Source organism: Chinchilla lanigera, unplaced genomic scaffold (genome assembly GCF_000276665.1).
Source record: "Chinchilla lanigera isolate Chin_1 unplaced genomic scaffold, ChiLan1.0 scaffold00021, whole genome shotgun sequence".
NCBI lineage: Eukaryota > Metazoa > Chordata > Mammalia > Rodentia > Chinchillidae > Chinchilla > Chinchilla lanigera.
Genome location: NW_004955422.1, coordinates 12,083,041 through 12,100,248, shown reverse-complemented (window position 1 = coordinate 12,100,248; position 17,208 = coordinate 12,083,041). Strand labels below are relative to the sequence as shown.

General features: G+C 55.0%; 1 protein-coding gene across 2 annotated transcripts in view; it reads left to right on the top strand.

Moving 5' to 3' along the window:
* Nat10 (N-acetyltransferase 10 (GCN5-related)) overlaps positions 1–14,279 on the top strand; it is a 36,675-nt gene extending 22,396 nt beyond the window's left edge. For both annotated transcript variants that reach the window (XM_005384148.2, XM_013514110.1), the window contains exons 13-29: positions 1,141–1,265; positions 1,679–1,829; positions 2,290–2,386; positions 3,197–3,313; positions 4,065–4,166; positions 4,260–4,334; positions 4,522–4,638; positions 5,306–5,439; positions 5,596–5,644; positions 7,994–8,090; positions 8,173–8,283; positions 9,009–9,181; positions 9,667–9,786; positions 10,268–10,366; positions 10,684–10,757; positions 11,915–11,998; positions 13,484–14,279. In XM_005384148.2, coding sequence (XP_005384205.1) covers positions 1,141–1,265; positions 1,679–1,829; positions 2,290–2,386; positions 3,197–3,313; positions 4,065–4,166; positions 4,260–4,334; positions 4,522–4,638; positions 5,306–5,439; positions 5,596–5,644; positions 7,994–8,090; positions 8,173–8,283; positions 9,009–9,181; positions 9,667–9,786; positions 10,268–10,366; positions 10,684–10,757; positions 11,915–11,998; positions 13,484–13,595 — 1,837 coding nt within the window. In that variant the 3' untranslated portion in view covers positions 13,596–14,279. The remainder of the gene's footprint in view (positions 1–1,140; positions 1,266–1,678; positions 1,830–2,289; positions 2,387–3,196; positions 3,314–4,064; positions 4,167–4,259; positions 4,335–4,521; positions 4,639–5,305; positions 5,440–5,595; positions 5,645–7,993; positions 8,091–8,172; positions 8,284–9,008; positions 9,182–9,666; positions 9,787–10,267; positions 10,367–10,683; positions 10,758–11,914; positions 11,999–13,483) is intronic.
* The last annotated feature ends 2,929 nt before the right edge of the window (positions 14,280–17,208 follow it).

The window sequence follows — 17,208 nt, the reverse complement described above, 5'->3', positions numbered from 1 at the left end:
ATTTTAGGCTCTCCAGCTTAGGGCGGGGGCCAGACCAGTCAGGGGACTGATTTGGTAATCATACACCTTTAGTCCCAGCATCCATCACACGTCCTAACTCCAACCACCTCTGAAGAAGTCCCACCTATGACTGCATGAGGCTTTGGGGGGACATCTAGACGCAGCCATAACAGTCCTTTGAAGTATGAAAGACTTTTAAATTTTGTTGCTTATGAAAACTCCTCACGGTCCCCCTACCACCTCATCCTCCAAAAAGAGTAAATGGAATTCCTTTGAAAGAACTTCATGTGTGGGGAACGGGCATGAAACACTTCAGAATTCTAGCTTTTTGATCACTTGTTGCAGTAGTATTTGAGTAAGTGCAAGTATTTATACAGCTTTTAAATATCTTAAGGGCTACCGTGAAATGATGTACTACTAAGAACTAGACTGGTAAATCCGCTGACAGCGTGTGCCCTGCGGTCACACATGCTTGTGGCTAAAGACTAGGGCATAATGTTCAAAATGAGAGCTGGTTTAGGGATCAGAGTGTACATGATTTTTTTTTTTTTTGAAGTTTTTAATTAGTTGTTTTCCACCACCTTTTAAGTGAGAGTAGTCATGCAAAGAGTCACTTGGTGCTTTTAAAAGTTTTATCTTGATTGTCCTGACGGAAGATGCTCTCAGTTCTTTTCTTTTTTTTTTTTTTGGTTTTTCTCCGGTACCAGGAACTGAACTCACGACCTTGCGCTTGCCAGGCAGGTGCTTTTGCCGCTGAGCTAAATCCTCAGCCCCTCTCAGTTCTTTTCTGTATGCGCTCATTTTGATAGCAGCTCCTGTCAGGTGTTCAACTTTGGTCAAGTTCACTATGCTAGAGTCTTTTTAGATCGTCTTCTCAGCCCTACTTTTTTAGTTCATGCCATAGCCCTGTGAGGTGAGTGGAATAATCCCCTTTGGAGAACAAGGCTTAAAGATGGAGTTTCTGGTGCTGAGTGGGATGGCAGGATTTGAGCCCAGGCACGAGCGGCTTCTAGCCGAACCAGCAGGCCACCTTCTCCTCTGGCAGTGCGTGCTGTGCTGGAACCTCCGAGATGAGCAGCTTGTTCCCCCTGAAGAGTGGTTTGGGGAGCTCAGGCCTGATTGTCTTTGTCTTCCTCCTAGCTACGAGGGCACTGGCCGGTCACTGTCGCTGAAGCTGATTCAGCAGCTCCGTCAGCAGAGTGCCCAGAGCCAGGTCAGCACCACTGCGGAGAACAAGACCACAGTGACAGCCAGACTGGCCTCAGGTACCCAGAGACCCCTGACCAGGCCCTGCAGTCACAGCAGGTCCCCTCAGGCTCTACACGGACCCTTGTTCCCCCTGTGACTTCAAGGGTAATTCCAAACCTCCCTGCTATCACACACAAAGGCTGAGTCCCCAGGCGATGGGGTGGTTTTCTCTGAGGAAGAGCAGTCCAGTGACAACTGGGAGCTTGATTTGTGCGTTCTGGTGGCTGGGCCTTTGCCCCGGTCTCAGGGCACTGTTGTATTGACTTCGTGACATCAGTGTGGGGTTGGTATCATGGCAGGTAGAATACCCGCCAAGGACAATTTAAAACCGTCAGTTTACAATCTTGAGCAGTGTGTGAAAAGATACAGTGGAACCTTTTTTCTTGCTCTGTTAAGTGGTGGATGTTTAACAGTTGTTTCTTGGGAACAGCCCGGACACTGCACGAGGTCTCCCTCCAAGAGTCAATCAGATATGCCCCTGGGGACGCTGTGGAGAAGTGGCTGAACGACCTGCTGTGCCTGGATTGCCTCAACATTACTCGGATTATCTCTGGCTGCCCCTTGCCTGAAGCCTGCGAACTGTATCCTCCGGGTCTCCCTGGCCCTATGAAAGGGATGGGGTGGTACAGAAATGAAAAGCGTCTCAGTCCTTTGTTTCATAGGACCTTTCTCTAGGGAAGGGTCTGCTTTAATATTCTTGCTTGACATGATGGCACGTGGCTGTAGTCCCTCTGCTGACTAGGAAGCTGAGGCAGGAGGGTCAGTGGAGCCCCAGGAGTTTATGGGCAGCTTGGGGAACATAGACTCTCAAAAATAAGTGCATAGAACCGTGATGGTGAACCTACAGTGTATGTGGCACAGTGAACACTCAGAGCCCTCTTTGTGACATTCTTGATTTCCTTTCTCTTTTCTTCCTTCTGCAACATTTCTGCATAGGTCACTGGGCTTCTCTTCCCCCAGGTGAGGGAAATCTGTATGTCTTCCAGTGCGTTGTGTTTTGAGTTCTCTTTGGTTCGGTTCAGTTGCTTAACTTCGGACCAGCTACTATGTTAACCGAGATACCCTCTTTTGCTACCACAAGGCCTCTGAAGTTTTCCTGCAGCGGCTCGTGGCCCTCTATGTGGCTTCTCACTACAAGGTACCTGCAGCTGATCCCTGGGTAACCTCCGGCAGGAAGTAGCTGCAGCACCCTTGGTGTCCTTGTACTTGTTCACACCTTGTGTTACCCAGTTGCTTAGGTGACCATTCCTCTGGGCCTTAAACGGCCTGATGTGGCGAGGTCCAGCGATCTCGCTGAGGGTTTGCATTTCCCAGCGTAGTTTGTGTGGCTCCTTTCGAGCTTCTAGTTTTGTGTTGAAATTCCTGCGTGTAGCTCTGTGAGCGGGAGCTGGAGAGGGTAGAAGGCTTTGTCTGTTGTTAAAGGGTGGGTGCTGCATTTCTTGCCTGCCTACCAAACTGATGGGCTCAGACACCATCATACTTGTAAACCAGGGCACTGCTTGGCCCTAAACCAAACAGCAGGTTTGTACTGCTGAGCTGTTTCTAAGGAGCAGCAAATCAGAGGATTGTTGAAACTCTTAGAACTATGGGCAGTTTGGGAAGGAGACTTTGAGAATCTACGTAGCATTTTGATGAATAGTCTATTGGAAGGCTGAAGAGCTGTTAGATGTGCCAGCAGCATTTCCTGAAATAGCCTCTAGCCTCTTAGCTAGAGAAAGTCCCCTTCCCAGCTGGGAAATAAGTGGCTCAGTGCACTTCCTCTGCACCATCGGCATTGGAGGCTCATCGCAGTTAACCCGCTGTGGGGAGTCTGAGGCTTGCTAGTGCTGCAGATGTACTCCGTTGGGTTTTATCGCCTCGCTTGGCTTTGGGGACCATTCTGCACTCGGCCTCCTAAGTAAAGAGCAAGAACAAGAGCGCTTCTGCTGACCATCATTGTACCCCGCAGAACTCTCCCAACGATCTCCAGATGCTTTCGGATGCGCCTGCTCACCACCTCTTCTGCCTTCTGCCGCCCGTGCCCCCCACCCAGAATGCCCTGCCCGAAGTGCTTGCGGTTGTGCAGGTACAGAGCGCAGGCATCCTTGTGACATTGATTTGGGGTTCTTTTGACCAGTATCGTGGGAGGAGAAGCAGTGGAGTTGTGGCCTGGAGCCAGGTGGCTGTGCCGTCGAGGGAGGTGATGCGGGGGGATCGCAGGAAGCCGCTGTCCTCAGAAACTCAGAGCCCCCTGTTCATGGGTGGTGAGAGGTGGAACTTGTTTTCCCATTTATTGCAAAAGCAGCATGTGGTGGTTGTAAAATTAAACTTAGATTGGGGAAAACTTTTGAGGCCTGGCATGTGTGTATGTGTATTTCTACCTCTTCTCCTTTTCATAATCATGGGATCATAGGATTTGGTAATTGCTTTTCTTTCAAGCAGTGTGTCGGATAGTCACAGTCTACATACTGGTTCATGATACACATGTGCCGTAATATACACGTTTTGCCATTGTCCTGTTCGATACTTGAGTTATTTTGAGTTCGCGCTGCTCTGTACGGTTGGGTGAGCATCCCGTGTCTCCACTGTTGCGTGCTCATGCATAGTGCATGGAGACTCTCTTCTTGGTGGATTTTTCTTTTTGGGCCAGAAGGCTGTCCGTATTCTGGCCTCTTATAACACAGAACATAGTAATGAAGGTTCTGTTAGGCTTGCACTAGTCAATTTCAGGGCTGAACCCGGGGGTGGAAACACCTGGCCTTTTCAGAGAACCGACAAGATGTGGACGCTTAGAAACTAGAAGTGGCTATGACTCCACTGTCCCGCCTTCCCCTCAGGTGTGCCTTGAGGGAGAGATTTCTCGCCAGTCTATCTTGAACAGCCTATCTCGAGGCAAGAAGGCTTCGGGGGACCTGATTCCATGGACAGTGTCAGAGCAGGTGAGGGGCCCTCCCTCTCATGCTGAGCGGGCAGAGCTGGTGCTGCGGGAGGCTGTTTGTATTGCTGACCACTGGTTCGTGTCTCCTGCACAGTTCCAAGATCCAGACTTCGGTGGCCTTTCTGGTGGAAGGGTTGTTCGCATTGCTGTCCACCCGGATTACCAAGGGGTAATGTGATCCCATGCCAGTCCGGCCGTGCTGCTGGCGGCTCTTTAGGGCAGGTGTGCTTGGTGGTTTGAATAAGAAGCTGGTTGTGAAGCAAGTAGAGTTCCAGGCACTGGGAAGGGTCTAGGAACAACACGGGCTATAGCAGTGGTGCAGACAGATTGAGGACATCTCTCCTCTTTGCTCACAGATGGGCTATGGCAGCCGAGCTCTGCAGCTGCTACAGATGTACTATGAAGGCAGGTTCCCGTGTCTGGAGGAAAAGGTCCTTGAGGCGTCACAGGAAATACGCACCATAAGTAGCGAGGTGAGAATGTGCCGGCCAAATGCCTGTCCTGGGTCTCGGGGGGATCGTTCTGTGGGTCTTGAGGAGCTCCACTGAGAACTAGGCATGGGACTGAGCTCCTTGCCTTTTGAGAAGGCAGCTGTTCTGTGCAACTGACCGTACAGCTGGGGTCCTCAGGCCAGTACCTTCTGGGAAACTTGTGAGCCCAGAAACTCAGGAGGCCACCCAGGCGCTGGCTCTGTCCCCAGGTGCCTGATGCACGGTCAGGTTTGAGGACTCCTGGCCTGTGCTGTCTTTGTTAGCACTAAGCGCAGATTCCAGGAAGCTCTGTCTTTTCCTAGCTAAGGGTGATGGGTGCTAATGGCTGTACCAGCTTTTCACATACGTATTGATCTGTATGGTATTTCCATGTGGGAGCCAGGGAAGGGGCTTTAAAAATGATAGCCACAGGGGTTTGTCGCCTTGCAAGGCTAGAGCTTGGTCTTCCGAACCCTGCCTGTGTCCCTTGATGAACGTTGGGCATTGCTAAGCCATCCATCCCCTTTCCATGTTCGAATGTGAGCAGTGCGGCTCCACGTGTGCATAGAAGTTTGGGGATGATTGCTTGACTTAACCAGCTTCTGTTTGACAAGCATAGTCCTTGTATGGGCCGGCAGGGTTGTTCGTCACTGTCCCTGCCTCTCCCCAGGCTGTCAGCTTGTTGGAAGAGGTCATCACTCCCCGGAAGGACCTGCCTCCCCTGCTCCTCAAATTGAACGAGAGGCCTGCAGAGCGCCTGGATTACCTGGGTGTTTCCTATGGCTTGACCCCCAGGCTCCTTAAGTAAGTGCCCGCTCTTTTCCTGGCATCGCCCCCTTTGCCATGGAAAAGAAGAGTTCTGAGTGCTGTCTCTGGCCGGTGTCTGTATGCTGTGCCCCTGTATCTCAGCCACCTTGCAGAGGAGGGTCCAGGCAACTTACTCTCCTTGTCTGTTTGCAGGTTCTGGAAACGGGCTGGATTTGTTCCTGTCTATTTGAGACAGACTCCTGTAAGTGAGGCGTCGGGCGGAGACGGGTGAGGGTGGTGGCAGGTCTGTCCTTGCACAGAGCCCTGGTATCTCCCTGCTGCTTTTCCCCAGCGGCTGTCGTTGTGCCTCTGTAGAAGGCTCCTCTCCAGAGCACAGAAGCAGCAGTTTTCCTAGGGAAGCCTTCAGAGCATGCGTCGAGTCCCTTGCTGCACAAGGCAGCCTGGTGTGTCAGTGTGAAGTTGCAAAAGTACACAGAGATGCGTTCATCGGATTGCCAAATCCTGCAGGCTAGAGGCTGCCTGAATCTGTAAAAGTAAGGAAAACTGGTTTTCGGATGAGGCCAGCTGAGCAGACTCAGGCTACAAATGAGCGTCTGAGGGAGGGACGTCACTGTTGGCTGTGACGTGCCACAGCAGGTTATTGAGGGAAGGTGAGAGAGTGAGTGACTCTTCACTTAGATACTTCGCACCCGCAGAGAATCGGGTGGTGAGTAAGACAGGCAACAAAGCCTATTTTCTAATGAGTCAAAACAGCAAAGAGCCGAACACGGAGCTGTCTTCAGAGTGAGAGGTGCTGCGAAGAAACCAAGCCAGTTACAGCATAATGAGGGGGAAGGGTCTAAGGGACAACCTTCAAACTACACCAGGACCTGAGCCAGCTGGCTGCAGGGGTCACGGGAAGGAAGTGGTGAGGCTGCAGATAGATGGGGGGGTTCATCAGCATATTCGTACTAGGATACACTCCACGGGCACAAGGAGTTTTGGTCTGTTTTGTTCGTTACTGTATTCCTAGCAGGTAGCGTGGCACCTACTATACAGTAAATATGCAGTTTTATGCCCTTTAGTGAATAGATAAGTGCTTGGAGCTGTTGAAAGTAGAAGAGGGCGAGTCTGGGCTCTCAGGGGTGCAGGAATGAGGAGGAAGGCAGCTTGGGAGACGGAGGTGGTGTGGGAGAAAGTCGGGAGTGCTGTGGCAGCAGTCAGGGTGAGAAAACATGGCAAGGCGTCGGGCTGGGTGTAGAGCGCTTGCCTAGCATGCCGAAAGCCCTGGGCTCCACCGCCAGCACTGCGGAAACCAAAGGCAATGAAGCGGGAGTCGGTTGCTGTTGAGAGAGTGAAGAGGGGAGCAGAGAGCTGCCCGGACGGTTTGCCAACCCTGGGGGTGAGTGGGGTGGAGCTTTCCACCTGCTGGAGGTGGTGGGAGATGAAACAGAGCAGGAACAGACCCTTTCCCCAGAGCGGAAGGAAACAGGGCACCGAGGCGGGTGGACAGAGGGGAGTGTGTAGGAGGGTTGGTCAGGTGGGAGATTCTTCAGGAGGGGAAGAGTTGGGAGCCAGGATTTGGGGGAGTAGCTGCCGCATCCCTTGCAACAAGATGGAAGGCCAAGAACGGGGTGCACGAGCTCCAGTCAGCAGTAGGGGGTGAAGATGTTCTGGCGGCTTCCGCTTCCCTAGTGAAGGGAGGCTATCCGCTGGAGGGGAGTGTATTTTGGAGGGTGCAAGGCCAGTATCCCAGGCTCCTGTTGTTTGTCCACTGGAGAATTTAAAGAGGGACTGGGGAGACAGGAATGGTGCTGCATACCTGTTACCCTAGTACATGGGAGGCTGAGGCAGGAGGATCACCTTGAGTGTGAGGCAAACCTGGGCTACAAAGTGAATTCAACTCCAACTACATAGCAAGAGCTTGTCTCAGAAATGAATGAAGCAGAAAGGTACTGGGGAAGAGCATTGCGTTTTGGCCGCTTGTGTACTGGGAGGTGCAGCACAGAGCGGGGTGGGGTCCCCATCAGGGCCAGAGACTGGTGCCAGCCCTGCAGGTAGACTGCGGTGTGTACTGCGGCCTTGTGCCACGCATTGCGCACCTGACTTAGTGCCAGCATTTAGCTCCATGAGTGCTCTTCAGGCTGGTGGGTATTTTTATGTTTTGTTGTTATGCAGTAAAACATTTTAAAACCTGAGGTCTCCTGGTTGGTTTAGCACCTAGCATAGCCTGTGCTTTGCATGCTGGCCGATTGGCCCTGGGCTCTTTGCTGTGCTGCTGGATTATGTGGAGGTGAGCTCTGTGACCTCACTGGACTTCAGAGGCTGCCTGAAAGGAGCACGTGGCCCTCTTCTGTGGGTCCGGGGCAAGCGTCAGAACAGCAGCTAGGCAGGCTCATGTCCGTGGCAGCTCTTAGGAGGTTGTATGCACATTGAGCTCGAAAGCCCTTAAGTGTGGACGGGGTGGACGCTGTAGGAACGGGAAGGCAAAGGCCTGCTGTGGGGACAGGACGAGGGGAGGGCGCAGAAGCACCGCGACCTGCCCCGTCTGCATGCTGCGTTGTCCTGGAGGGGGGCTCTTGGTGGCAGGTGGGAATGTGTGTCCCCCCAGAATGACCTCACCGGAGAGCACTCGTGTATCATGCTGAAGACGCTGGCAGACGAGGACGAGGCTGAGCGGGCGGCCTGGCTCGAGGCCTTTTGGAAAGGTGAGTGCACGTGGAGCGGACGGGGGCCGCGGTGCGGCCAGCTGAGTCTCCGGTCACCAGCTCTGCCCGCTGTGTCCCGCAGATTTCCGGAGGCGGTTCCTGGCCTTGCTCTCCTACCAGTTCAGCAGCTTCTCTCCTCCCGTGGCCCTGAACCTCATTCAGAACAGGAACGTGGGGAAGCCAGCGCAGCCGGGTGAGTGGGCCAGGCAGAGGTGGCAGGTTGGGAGCGGCATTTGCCCCAGGCAGAGCGCTTGCCCGGGAGCTGAGGGCCTGGTTCCGATGCTCAGTCTCCCCACCGCCCCCACTTCCCAGTCTCAGCTCCCCAGCTGTGCCCTGTGCGCACATGCTCCTTCTGTGTCAGGGCAGGCTCTGGGAGGTGACTTGGAGTCAGAGATGCTGCACAGCAGTAGGCTTCGGAGCCCGAGCTAAATCCTCGGATCGAGGGAACTACCTGTCTTGGGCTCAGTTTCCGCACTGGTGAAGTTGTAGTATGAATGTGCTGCCAGCCTCCTGTGGTCAGCGTGTAAAGTGCACATAATAGGTTGGTTCTGCGGGAGCAGTTTTTTGCTCATGCCGGTTACATTTATCTGTGCACATATCTTCATATTCGTATAGACACATGCTTTTCTTTGCCAGTTACATTGTGATAGAACAGCTGGGCAGGCAGGCGCGCTGTGAAGTGGAATTGTAGGGAGCAGTGACAGTGTGGGAAAGTTGGGGTCATGGCCCTCTGGCACAGGAAGCCTTTCCTTGCCCCATCGTGTTGGCATGGGGATGCCAGCTGTCCTTGATCCTGGCGTGGCAGCGGGGGCAGCCGCCTTGTGTGGGGTCTGTGCGGACACTTTCACACGGCTCCTGCGTGTTGGGTGCTGTCTCACGAATCCCATCTGACCCCTCTGGCTCTTGTCACTTGTGTAGTCCTGGGCCGGGGGGAGCTGGAGGTACTCTTCCTGCCCTACGACCTGAAGCGGCTGGAGATGTACTCACGGAACATGGTCGACTATCACCTCATCATGGACCTGATCCCAGCCATCTCCCGCTTGTATTTCCTGAACCAGCTGGGGGACCTGGCCCTGTCTGCTGCCCAGTCGGTGGGTTACGGGTGCTGGTGTGGAGGGAGGGAAGGGAGGCTGTGTACGTGCTGGGTGTTGGGTGGCGCCCTTGGACGTAGCTCTGCACTTCAATTCCTCACCGCTCTCATGGGTGCTGATCTCATTCTGCAGCCCTGAGGACGTGTGCCCAGCTGTGGAGTTGGTGGACAGCTGCACTTTGAGCCCATATTCTTTAGAACCCGCTGTGCTGTCTTGATATCTAACTCTGCCCAAGCAGCCCAGGGCACCCCAGATTTGGAGTGCAGTTTTAAAGCAGGAGTTTGTCAGGATAGTAAAAGTTAGACCAGGGATTTCTGGGACAGGGGCAGTGTCTCTTGGGGGTCAGTAACAGGATGAACGAGAATATGCCAGAATAAAACAGTGCTGGTCCATCAGTTCTACCGCCTTGCTTTGGTTGGAAGGGTAGGTCTGGATCTCAGGGTGATTGTCGTGAAGGTCTTTCCAGCCAGTTTTCCATCCCCCAGGCTCTTCTCTTGGGGATCGGCCTGCAGCACAAGTCTGTGGACCAGCTGGAAAAGGAGATTGAGCTGCCCGCAGGCCAGTTGATGGGACTTTTCAACCGGATCATCCGCAAGGTTGTGAAGGTAACCTGGGCCCTGCGGTGGGGTTTGGTCTCTTTCCACTCCTGCAGCCCGCCCACCCCTGTCTAGTGTTCCCATTTGGCTGTTTGCTGCAGCTTCCCACACGTACACAGCGAGATTGGGGACGTCAGCTGTGTCTACGATTCTGGGTTCTCTCCCAGGGGTTTCCTGTTGGGAACTTGGTACCTGTCGGTCTGTGTTTTTATGCTCTTGCTGTGACTGTGCTCCTGTGCTGCAGAGTGATCGCTGGGCATTTGGCAGTGCACACTTCAGGACACCAGGTGCCAGCTGCGCTAGGGTGCGCACCTGTAATTCCAGCATTCGGGAGGCTGAGGCAGAGAGAGCGTGAATTTGAGGCCAGTCTGCACTACTGGGAGAGGCCCTGTCTCAAAAACACAAAACAGAACAGAAATACTAGACGTCAGGGTAATGCACGAGGGATTCCTCCGGTCCTTCACCACCTTCTCCATGGTGTCGTTTGTAGCTGTTCAGTGATGTTCAGGAAAAGGCCATCGAGGAGCAGATGGTGGCTGTGAAGGATGTGGTCATGGAGCCCGCGATGAAGACCCTGAGTGACGACCTGGTATGTCCCTTCCTGAGGCCCCGACCTGTGGGTGTCAGCGCACAGGGGCATAGAGTTGTGCCTGTCGGTGCGTGTGCATGAGCGCAAGAACTCAGCACTGCGGTGTGAGGATTTTGTTTGTCCTTTCAGCTGCCCGCCTGCGTTGTTTTATGTATGTGTATCCATTAAAATCCTCGGAGCTGCCCGCAGTGGCTGTGAGGCTGCACGGAGGGGAGGCGCTCTTTCCTCCTTGTCTTGCTGGGCCTCCCTGCCTTCGCTTTGCCGGTGTTTCGGCTCCTTGGCACTGACCTGCTGCTCTCTTTGGTCCTGGGCCACAGGATGAAGCAGCAAAGGAGTTCCAGGAGAAACACAAGAAGGAAGTGGGGAAGCTGAAGGACATGGACCTCTCGCAGTAAGGGCCCCTCCTGCTGGAGCGGAGCCAGCCCCCGTCCCCCCCACCTCAGCGTGGGGCCCAGGTCTGCCTGTGGGTTTATTCTGACTCACGGCCCAGGTGTCCTGGAAGCTGTTTCAGAGGCAGCGTCAGGACTGATGCCTCCTCGCTGACTGAAATTTCAGGGGACTGGTGTGCCTGGATTGAGCTTTCTGGATCCCAGGGTTCCGCCTCATACCCTGGGAGTCCGTGGGAATGGGCTTGCAGATCACATGCATGTTCACATTTTTTTTTGTTTCCAGGACTTGGGGTTGGTCCCAGGGCCTTCACACTGAGCTACATCTCCAGCCTGATCAAAAAACTTCTTTATTTTGACATAGGGTCTCACTAAATTGCCTAAGCTTGAACTTTCGATCCTCCTGCCTCAGCTTCCTAGAGTGCTGGGATTCCAGGCATGGGGCATGGTGCCTGGCCAGGCGTTCACTTTTCATGGTCCCTTCTTTATATTTGGCTTTCGCATGTGGATTTGTTTGCCTGAAACTAAAGTCCTCTGCTCGAGAGTCCGCTGTGTCCTAGGCCTCCTCTCCCTTTCGGGCTTTAACTGTGGTGTCACCTGTTCCCAGCCCCAAGGGCTGCCAAGTCTGACAGTGCTGGCGCAGCCAGGCTTTCATAATACCTGTAGAGGTCTGCGAGCCTGTGGCCTGTCGTCTGTGCCCGCATCCTAGTGACGCTGGTGGTTGGTCACACGAGGGGGAGATGGTCAGGAGTCTGTGCAGGGTATCGAGCAGTAGTTTCTGCCCTCAGCTTTGCAGTACCAACCCCTTGAAGTGCCAGGACTGTGAGATGCAAAAGGGGCCGGTGGGTGCCTGCCTGGAGGTGGGAGTGAGGAGGCGGCTGTGGGAGGCAGTGACAGTGAGTGAGAGTCCAGTGGGACTGTCCTCCGTGGCCCCTGCTGCAGGCCTGGCCACCCTGGCCCTGTGACGCTGCTGTCTCAGGGAGCTGAGCTAAGGGGGGCCTGGGTGCCTGTCCGTCCCCTTCTCTCTGTTTTTCAGACCGGACACAGCTCAACCTGGCTTTTATGGCTAGACGTATCTGATAGGCCTGTTGTCCCTGTCATGTTTTCCTTTAAGCAGGTCCCTTCTCTTGAGCACGCCTTGCTATTTCCCCTCTTTGTGTAGATATGTCATCCGAGGGGATGACGACGAGTGGAATGAAGTTCTGAGCAAAGCCGGGCAGAATGCGTCGATCGTCAGCCTGAAAAGGTGAGCGTCAGCCTGAAAAGGATGCTCAGTCTGTGGGCCTGCTGCCTCTGCCACTCCGCCGCTGTCCCTGGGAAACGCGTGGGGCCGGAGCGGGGGAGGGCGGGGGCACCGACACCTCGAGAGAGAAGCCCCGGCTCACTCTTCCCTTTGAGACTGCTCTGGTGCCACCTTTGTAGCCCATCTGCAGGCCAGGGGCACGGCCTGGGCCACAGCCCTGTGCCACTGCCAGCGGAGACTGGTGGCACTCTGGCCTGGTGTCCTTAGCCTCGGCACAGCAGCACGGGGCCTTTCCCACCCGCGCTGCATACAGGTGATGAAACAGCGGCCTCTCGGGTGAGGTGCTTTCTGGGAAGCACAGCTGGAGGAGGACAGCTGCAGTCTGGACCAGCTCTGTCAGCTGCGGAGTCGTGTGCTCCGTCAGCCAGCTGTTCTCAGCACTCTGCTCTCAGCGTTCATTTATATCCTAAAAGCCCGAGACCCTTTGTTTTTGTGGGCCATACCTATTGCTATTCCTGTATTACAAATTAAAAAGCATTCTGCTGTTCTTTTTGCTTTTTTTTTTTTTTTGTCTTTTTGAGAGAGGGTCTCGCTATGCAGTTCAGGCTGGCCTTGAGCTCACTTTGTAGCCCAGCCTGGTCTAGAACTCGCAACGATCCTCCTGCCTCAGCCTTCTGAATGCTGAGTCATGCATCACCGCACCTGGCATTATTTCTGCTGTTCTTTAGGCCTTCACGGCTGGCACTGAGCCTCTTGCATCAACCCGGGTGGGGGTGGTTTCACGCGCCTTGGGGCTCAGAGTACATCAGTAGTTAGCACTCTTTGAGGTGAAATGCTAAATAACCCACCATTGCGTAGTCTTTGGGGCCTTGCTTTTCTTTCACTCTTTTTGCAGTCCTGAGATGTAGTTCATATCAGGCTGTCCCTAGGGTGAACCGCACACTGCCTGTATAGGAAGTATTTGTTCCATGGGAAGATGATCTCTCATCACTAAGGGCTCCTCACTGGAAGGTGGCCACTTGGTGGACAGTCTCAGCTGCAGCCTGCCAGTGAGGCATCCTGCGTTCAGTCGCACAGTGAAACCCGAGTGGCTTGGGTTCCTTTAGGTTTTCTTCTGCTCATTTAAAGAAAATAGCACATTAGAAAGTACAGCAGGCGGCCTCTCTTGTGACACCCTAGATGTTTCTGGAGGCCTGTGTTTGCGGCGCTCTCTAGAGAACCCAGGTTTTAGGTGGAAAGATAGACTTGTTCCTCCAGGCTCGGCTCGGCGAGAGCTGGCGCTGGGCCTGGGCGGCGTGTCCCTGGCCCCGGCATGATGCCTGCCACCCTGGTGGGTTTGCAGAGAATGTAACTGGGTATTCTTGCATCGGCGGCAGACGGCGAAGGCCCCTGTCCTTCCGACAAAGCAAAGCAAAGTGAGCTCCAGCCAAGCAGCCTGAGCTCTGTGCTGTGTCACTCTCCCCTTACGCCTGCTGTTTCTTCCTCCAGTGACAAGAAAAGGAAGTCGGAAACCAAGCAAGAACCCAAACAGAGCAAGAAGTTGAAGAAAAACAGAGATGTGAAGAACAGAAAAGATATGAAACTGAAGCGGAAGAAATAGTGAAGAAAGACTTGGGTGTTGCTGGCTGCCCGTGAGGGGACACTCTGACTGCCCGAACCATCTCTGGCTGACCTGGGCAGCAGCCTGGACGGTCAGGAGCAACAAGGGCCCCAGCAAGCACGGAAGTGTGCCCTGAGCTGTCTCTGGGTCCAGCCTGGCTGGAGGCAGTCACTCCCAGAGGGCTCTGCTCGGAGCTTGATGGTTGGGCAGAGCTCTGGCACTCCCGTGCAGACCCTCGTTTCCAATAAGCTCCCCTTTCTCCTTGGGCTGGCTTTTTAGCCTGGTTCCCATGCCTGCGGAAGCCATGCCCACAGTGGTCTCTTCCCATGCCCAAGTGCACAGTGTTTTGGGGATGCTCTGGCTGGGCCGCTGGGGCTCATCATGGACTTGGCCCAATGCCCTGACTTGGAGCAGCAGGAGCTCTAGTGTACCCAGAGGTGTGGCAGGCGCCTGTGTATACTAGCGTGGGCTAATGCTACATTTTGTTCCACTTCTGGCTGCAGCAGGCCTGCTGCCCTCTCAGTGTCTCAGAAAAACCTGAGCCCTTCATTTTAAGTAAGATACATCTGAGTCTGTAAGCTGTTACATTGTCAGTTGGGAAAGAACATTGGGAAAGGGCCTTTCGCTGGCAGCGTGAGGAGGGGGGTAGCGAATCTATTTTTAATAAATAACTTTCTAGAAGACCCTCTGCCTGTGGGTGTCATGACATCCACGTCTGTGGAAGTTGCGTGTTGCTATTTCCTGGCTGGCAGGGAGAGCATGTGGAGGGTTTGGGATCAAGGCCGGGGCTGTGTGTTGTGGCTGGAGCTTCCCAAGCCAGGAGCTGCGGGAGAAGAGGCAGGTACCGAGTGGCGCGGTGGCCGCCGTGAAGGGCTTGTGCGGTGGCTGGCAGTCAGTTGGCTCTATCTGTTCTCCCCGGCCCTGCCGTGTCATTCAATGTCCGCTGTTTGTCGGGGACAGAAGTCACCTGGTGACTTCACACATCCTGGTGCATGCGTTTGATGGCGTCCATGCTGAGTCCACATAGAACTGTTGCTCAGCTCTCCAGGCAGAAGTATGGCGGAAGGACAGGACGGGGAGCTCAGCTTCTGTGACCCTCGCTAGAACAGCTGTGCCGCCTCTGTCGGGACCTGGGCGGCAGGGCCTGTGCTTCCTGGCTCTGCCGCTTCCTGCCACAGACCCTCCAGTGGGTCTGCACAGAAATTTGTGGAGAGGAACAGGAAAATAATTTTCATCTTCTCGGGGGGTATCTGAGCCTGCCTTTCAGAGGTTGATTTTCTTAGAGGGAGAGTAGTTGGAGACGATGATCAGAAGTTGTTTGGGGGTGTGGTCCCGCAGGTGAGGAAGCCCTTGCTCAGTGTCCAAGCCCTGGCTGCCCACTGCCTCTTCCCCGGGCAGCAGGGGCACAGGGGCTCTGAGGCCAGGTGCCTAGAAGTGCTTTGACCCCTGCTCAGCCCTGACGCTCTGAGAACTTGGGCACTGCTGTGGTTTGAAACTCGTGTTGAAATTCAGTCCCCATCGTGAGGTCTGAAGAGGTGGTCACTTAGTCAGGAGGCGCTGCCTCCAGGAAAGGATTCATCTGCTCACGGTAAGTGGGTTCATCCGGGTGGGTCTGGCACGAAAGCCGCTGGGACGGTGAGTGGACTCTGGCGTGTGACGCCTGCCCTGCCTTGCACTCTGCAGGTTCCCTGGAAGCGAGAAGGCCGTCACAGATGCAGCCCCTTGACCTGATTCTCCAGCCTCTGCACTGTTAAGAAAGATGTACTGTCCGTAAACTGTCCGCTCAGATGCTCGGTTACAGCCCCAGTCAGTGGGCCGGCAGAAATAGGCCTGCATTCTGCGTGTGCTCCGGGTCCAGAGCTGCCCCCCAGGAGTGGTGCTGATGGCACACCTCCAGGCCGTAGGGAGCAGGGCTGGGGTAGATGGGAAGAGCCCGGACCGGGCTGGCGGGCAGCAGGTGCCATTAGTCCGCGTGTGGGCTCTGTCCACTGCCAGCTCCGAGGCCACTGAATAGGGCTGGTTGTGTTCCCGAACCAGCCTGAGCTGGGCAGAGCCCCACACGGACCGCAGAGCGTGCACTCCGCCCGGCTCTGAAACAGCTCCGTGGCCCAGGACTGGGCGTTCTGTTCTCCTGGGACTGTGGTCCCCTCTGCCTAAAAAAAGGAAGCAAGTGTCCCACCTGCCGAATGCAGTCCTGGCTGTTTCCTTGGTAAAACGCTGTCCCTAACGGGTCTCTGCACTGTGTCTCGCTGTGTGCTCTCCTTCAAACCTGAGAGGGCATGCCTCCCTAGACCTCACCATCTGGTCCCCAGACAGTGACATCTGTACAGCTCAACGGTCTCGGGAGATGTCACTTGTGAAATGAATTCAGACAGGCCCGCTCTGAATGCTGTCACCGGGATAGAAGGGGCCGAAGAAGCCTGAACAAAGGCAATGCCTAACTGTGCCCCTCCAGCCAGGAGGGGGCTGACGCTAGCCTGCTGCAGTGCTTCTGTGGGGCTCATCTGGTCCCCACCGTCCCTGAGGACTCAGGAGTGACCAAGAGACACAAAGGGACCCCGCTGAAGCCAGGGGAGGAGGAGGAGGGGTGGGAATAAGTGACCGTCACCGTGGAAAAATGCAGGCTCATGTGAGGCCATTGTAACCTGGCAGCCAGTGTGGGGGCGGGGGTGGGGTCCGAGGCCTGGGGCTCGAGCGCAGCACTTCAGCTAGGGGAGAAGGGGCCAGCAGGCCTTGGGCCTCCTGGCCCTGCATTGGTTCCTCTGTCTGGCCAAGGGGACACTGGGTGGAAAGGGAAGCAGGCCGAGGACAGGAAGGGAAGCGAAACATCAGGAGGAGGAGTGTCCGAGGCCTGGCAGCCTGGGAGGAAGGCGGACTTGGGGTTGGCTGTGGTGGCCCAGGGTTGGAGGCAGAGGCTGCACCCGTGGGTAGACGGTGCCTTGGTGCTTCTGGGTGCGGCAGGGAGCTCCGCCTTCAGCCCTGGTCGCCCATCGGCTTGTGAGAAGTCAGCTCTGCTCTCCCCAGCCTGGCTGCTCGTGCTCGGGGCTGGCAGCTGAGGAGAAGTGGCCCCGAGGGCCCTGAGTAGTGGCCCCGAATCAGGCGTCGGTCTGGCTCCTGGGGTAAGTGGTCACACATCCCCACTGACATTACAGTCCCAGCTCCTGGGAAGGCTGTCCGACTTTTTTTCCTAATTTTATTTATTTTTGCTCAATGGGGAACCCAGAGCCTCACAGATGCTAGGCAAGTGTTCTGACACTGTTCTGTGCATCTTCAGCCCTTCTAATTATTTTAAATGTTTGAGGGTTTATTCCTGCCCTCCACAGGCGCAGAAGTGCCCTGTCCCCCCTTTCAACCTCTTTGAAGAGAGAGAAAACCTTCAAAGAGTAAAGAAAGCCCTAGAGTCAGAGCATGACTAGCCCTTGCCTTCTAGGCTGGAACGGCCCTCCTGCAGACCCCTGAAGGGTAGCCGCTGTACATTTTGAGCCCCGGGGAGGGACACTCGCTCTGCCTAGTTCCCAGGGCCTCAGTAAAAGCTGATGCTGCTCACTGCGCTGCCTCCCCGTAGCCCCCAGGGGGCGCTGTAGTCCACACGGCAATATAGGGCTCCCTGAAC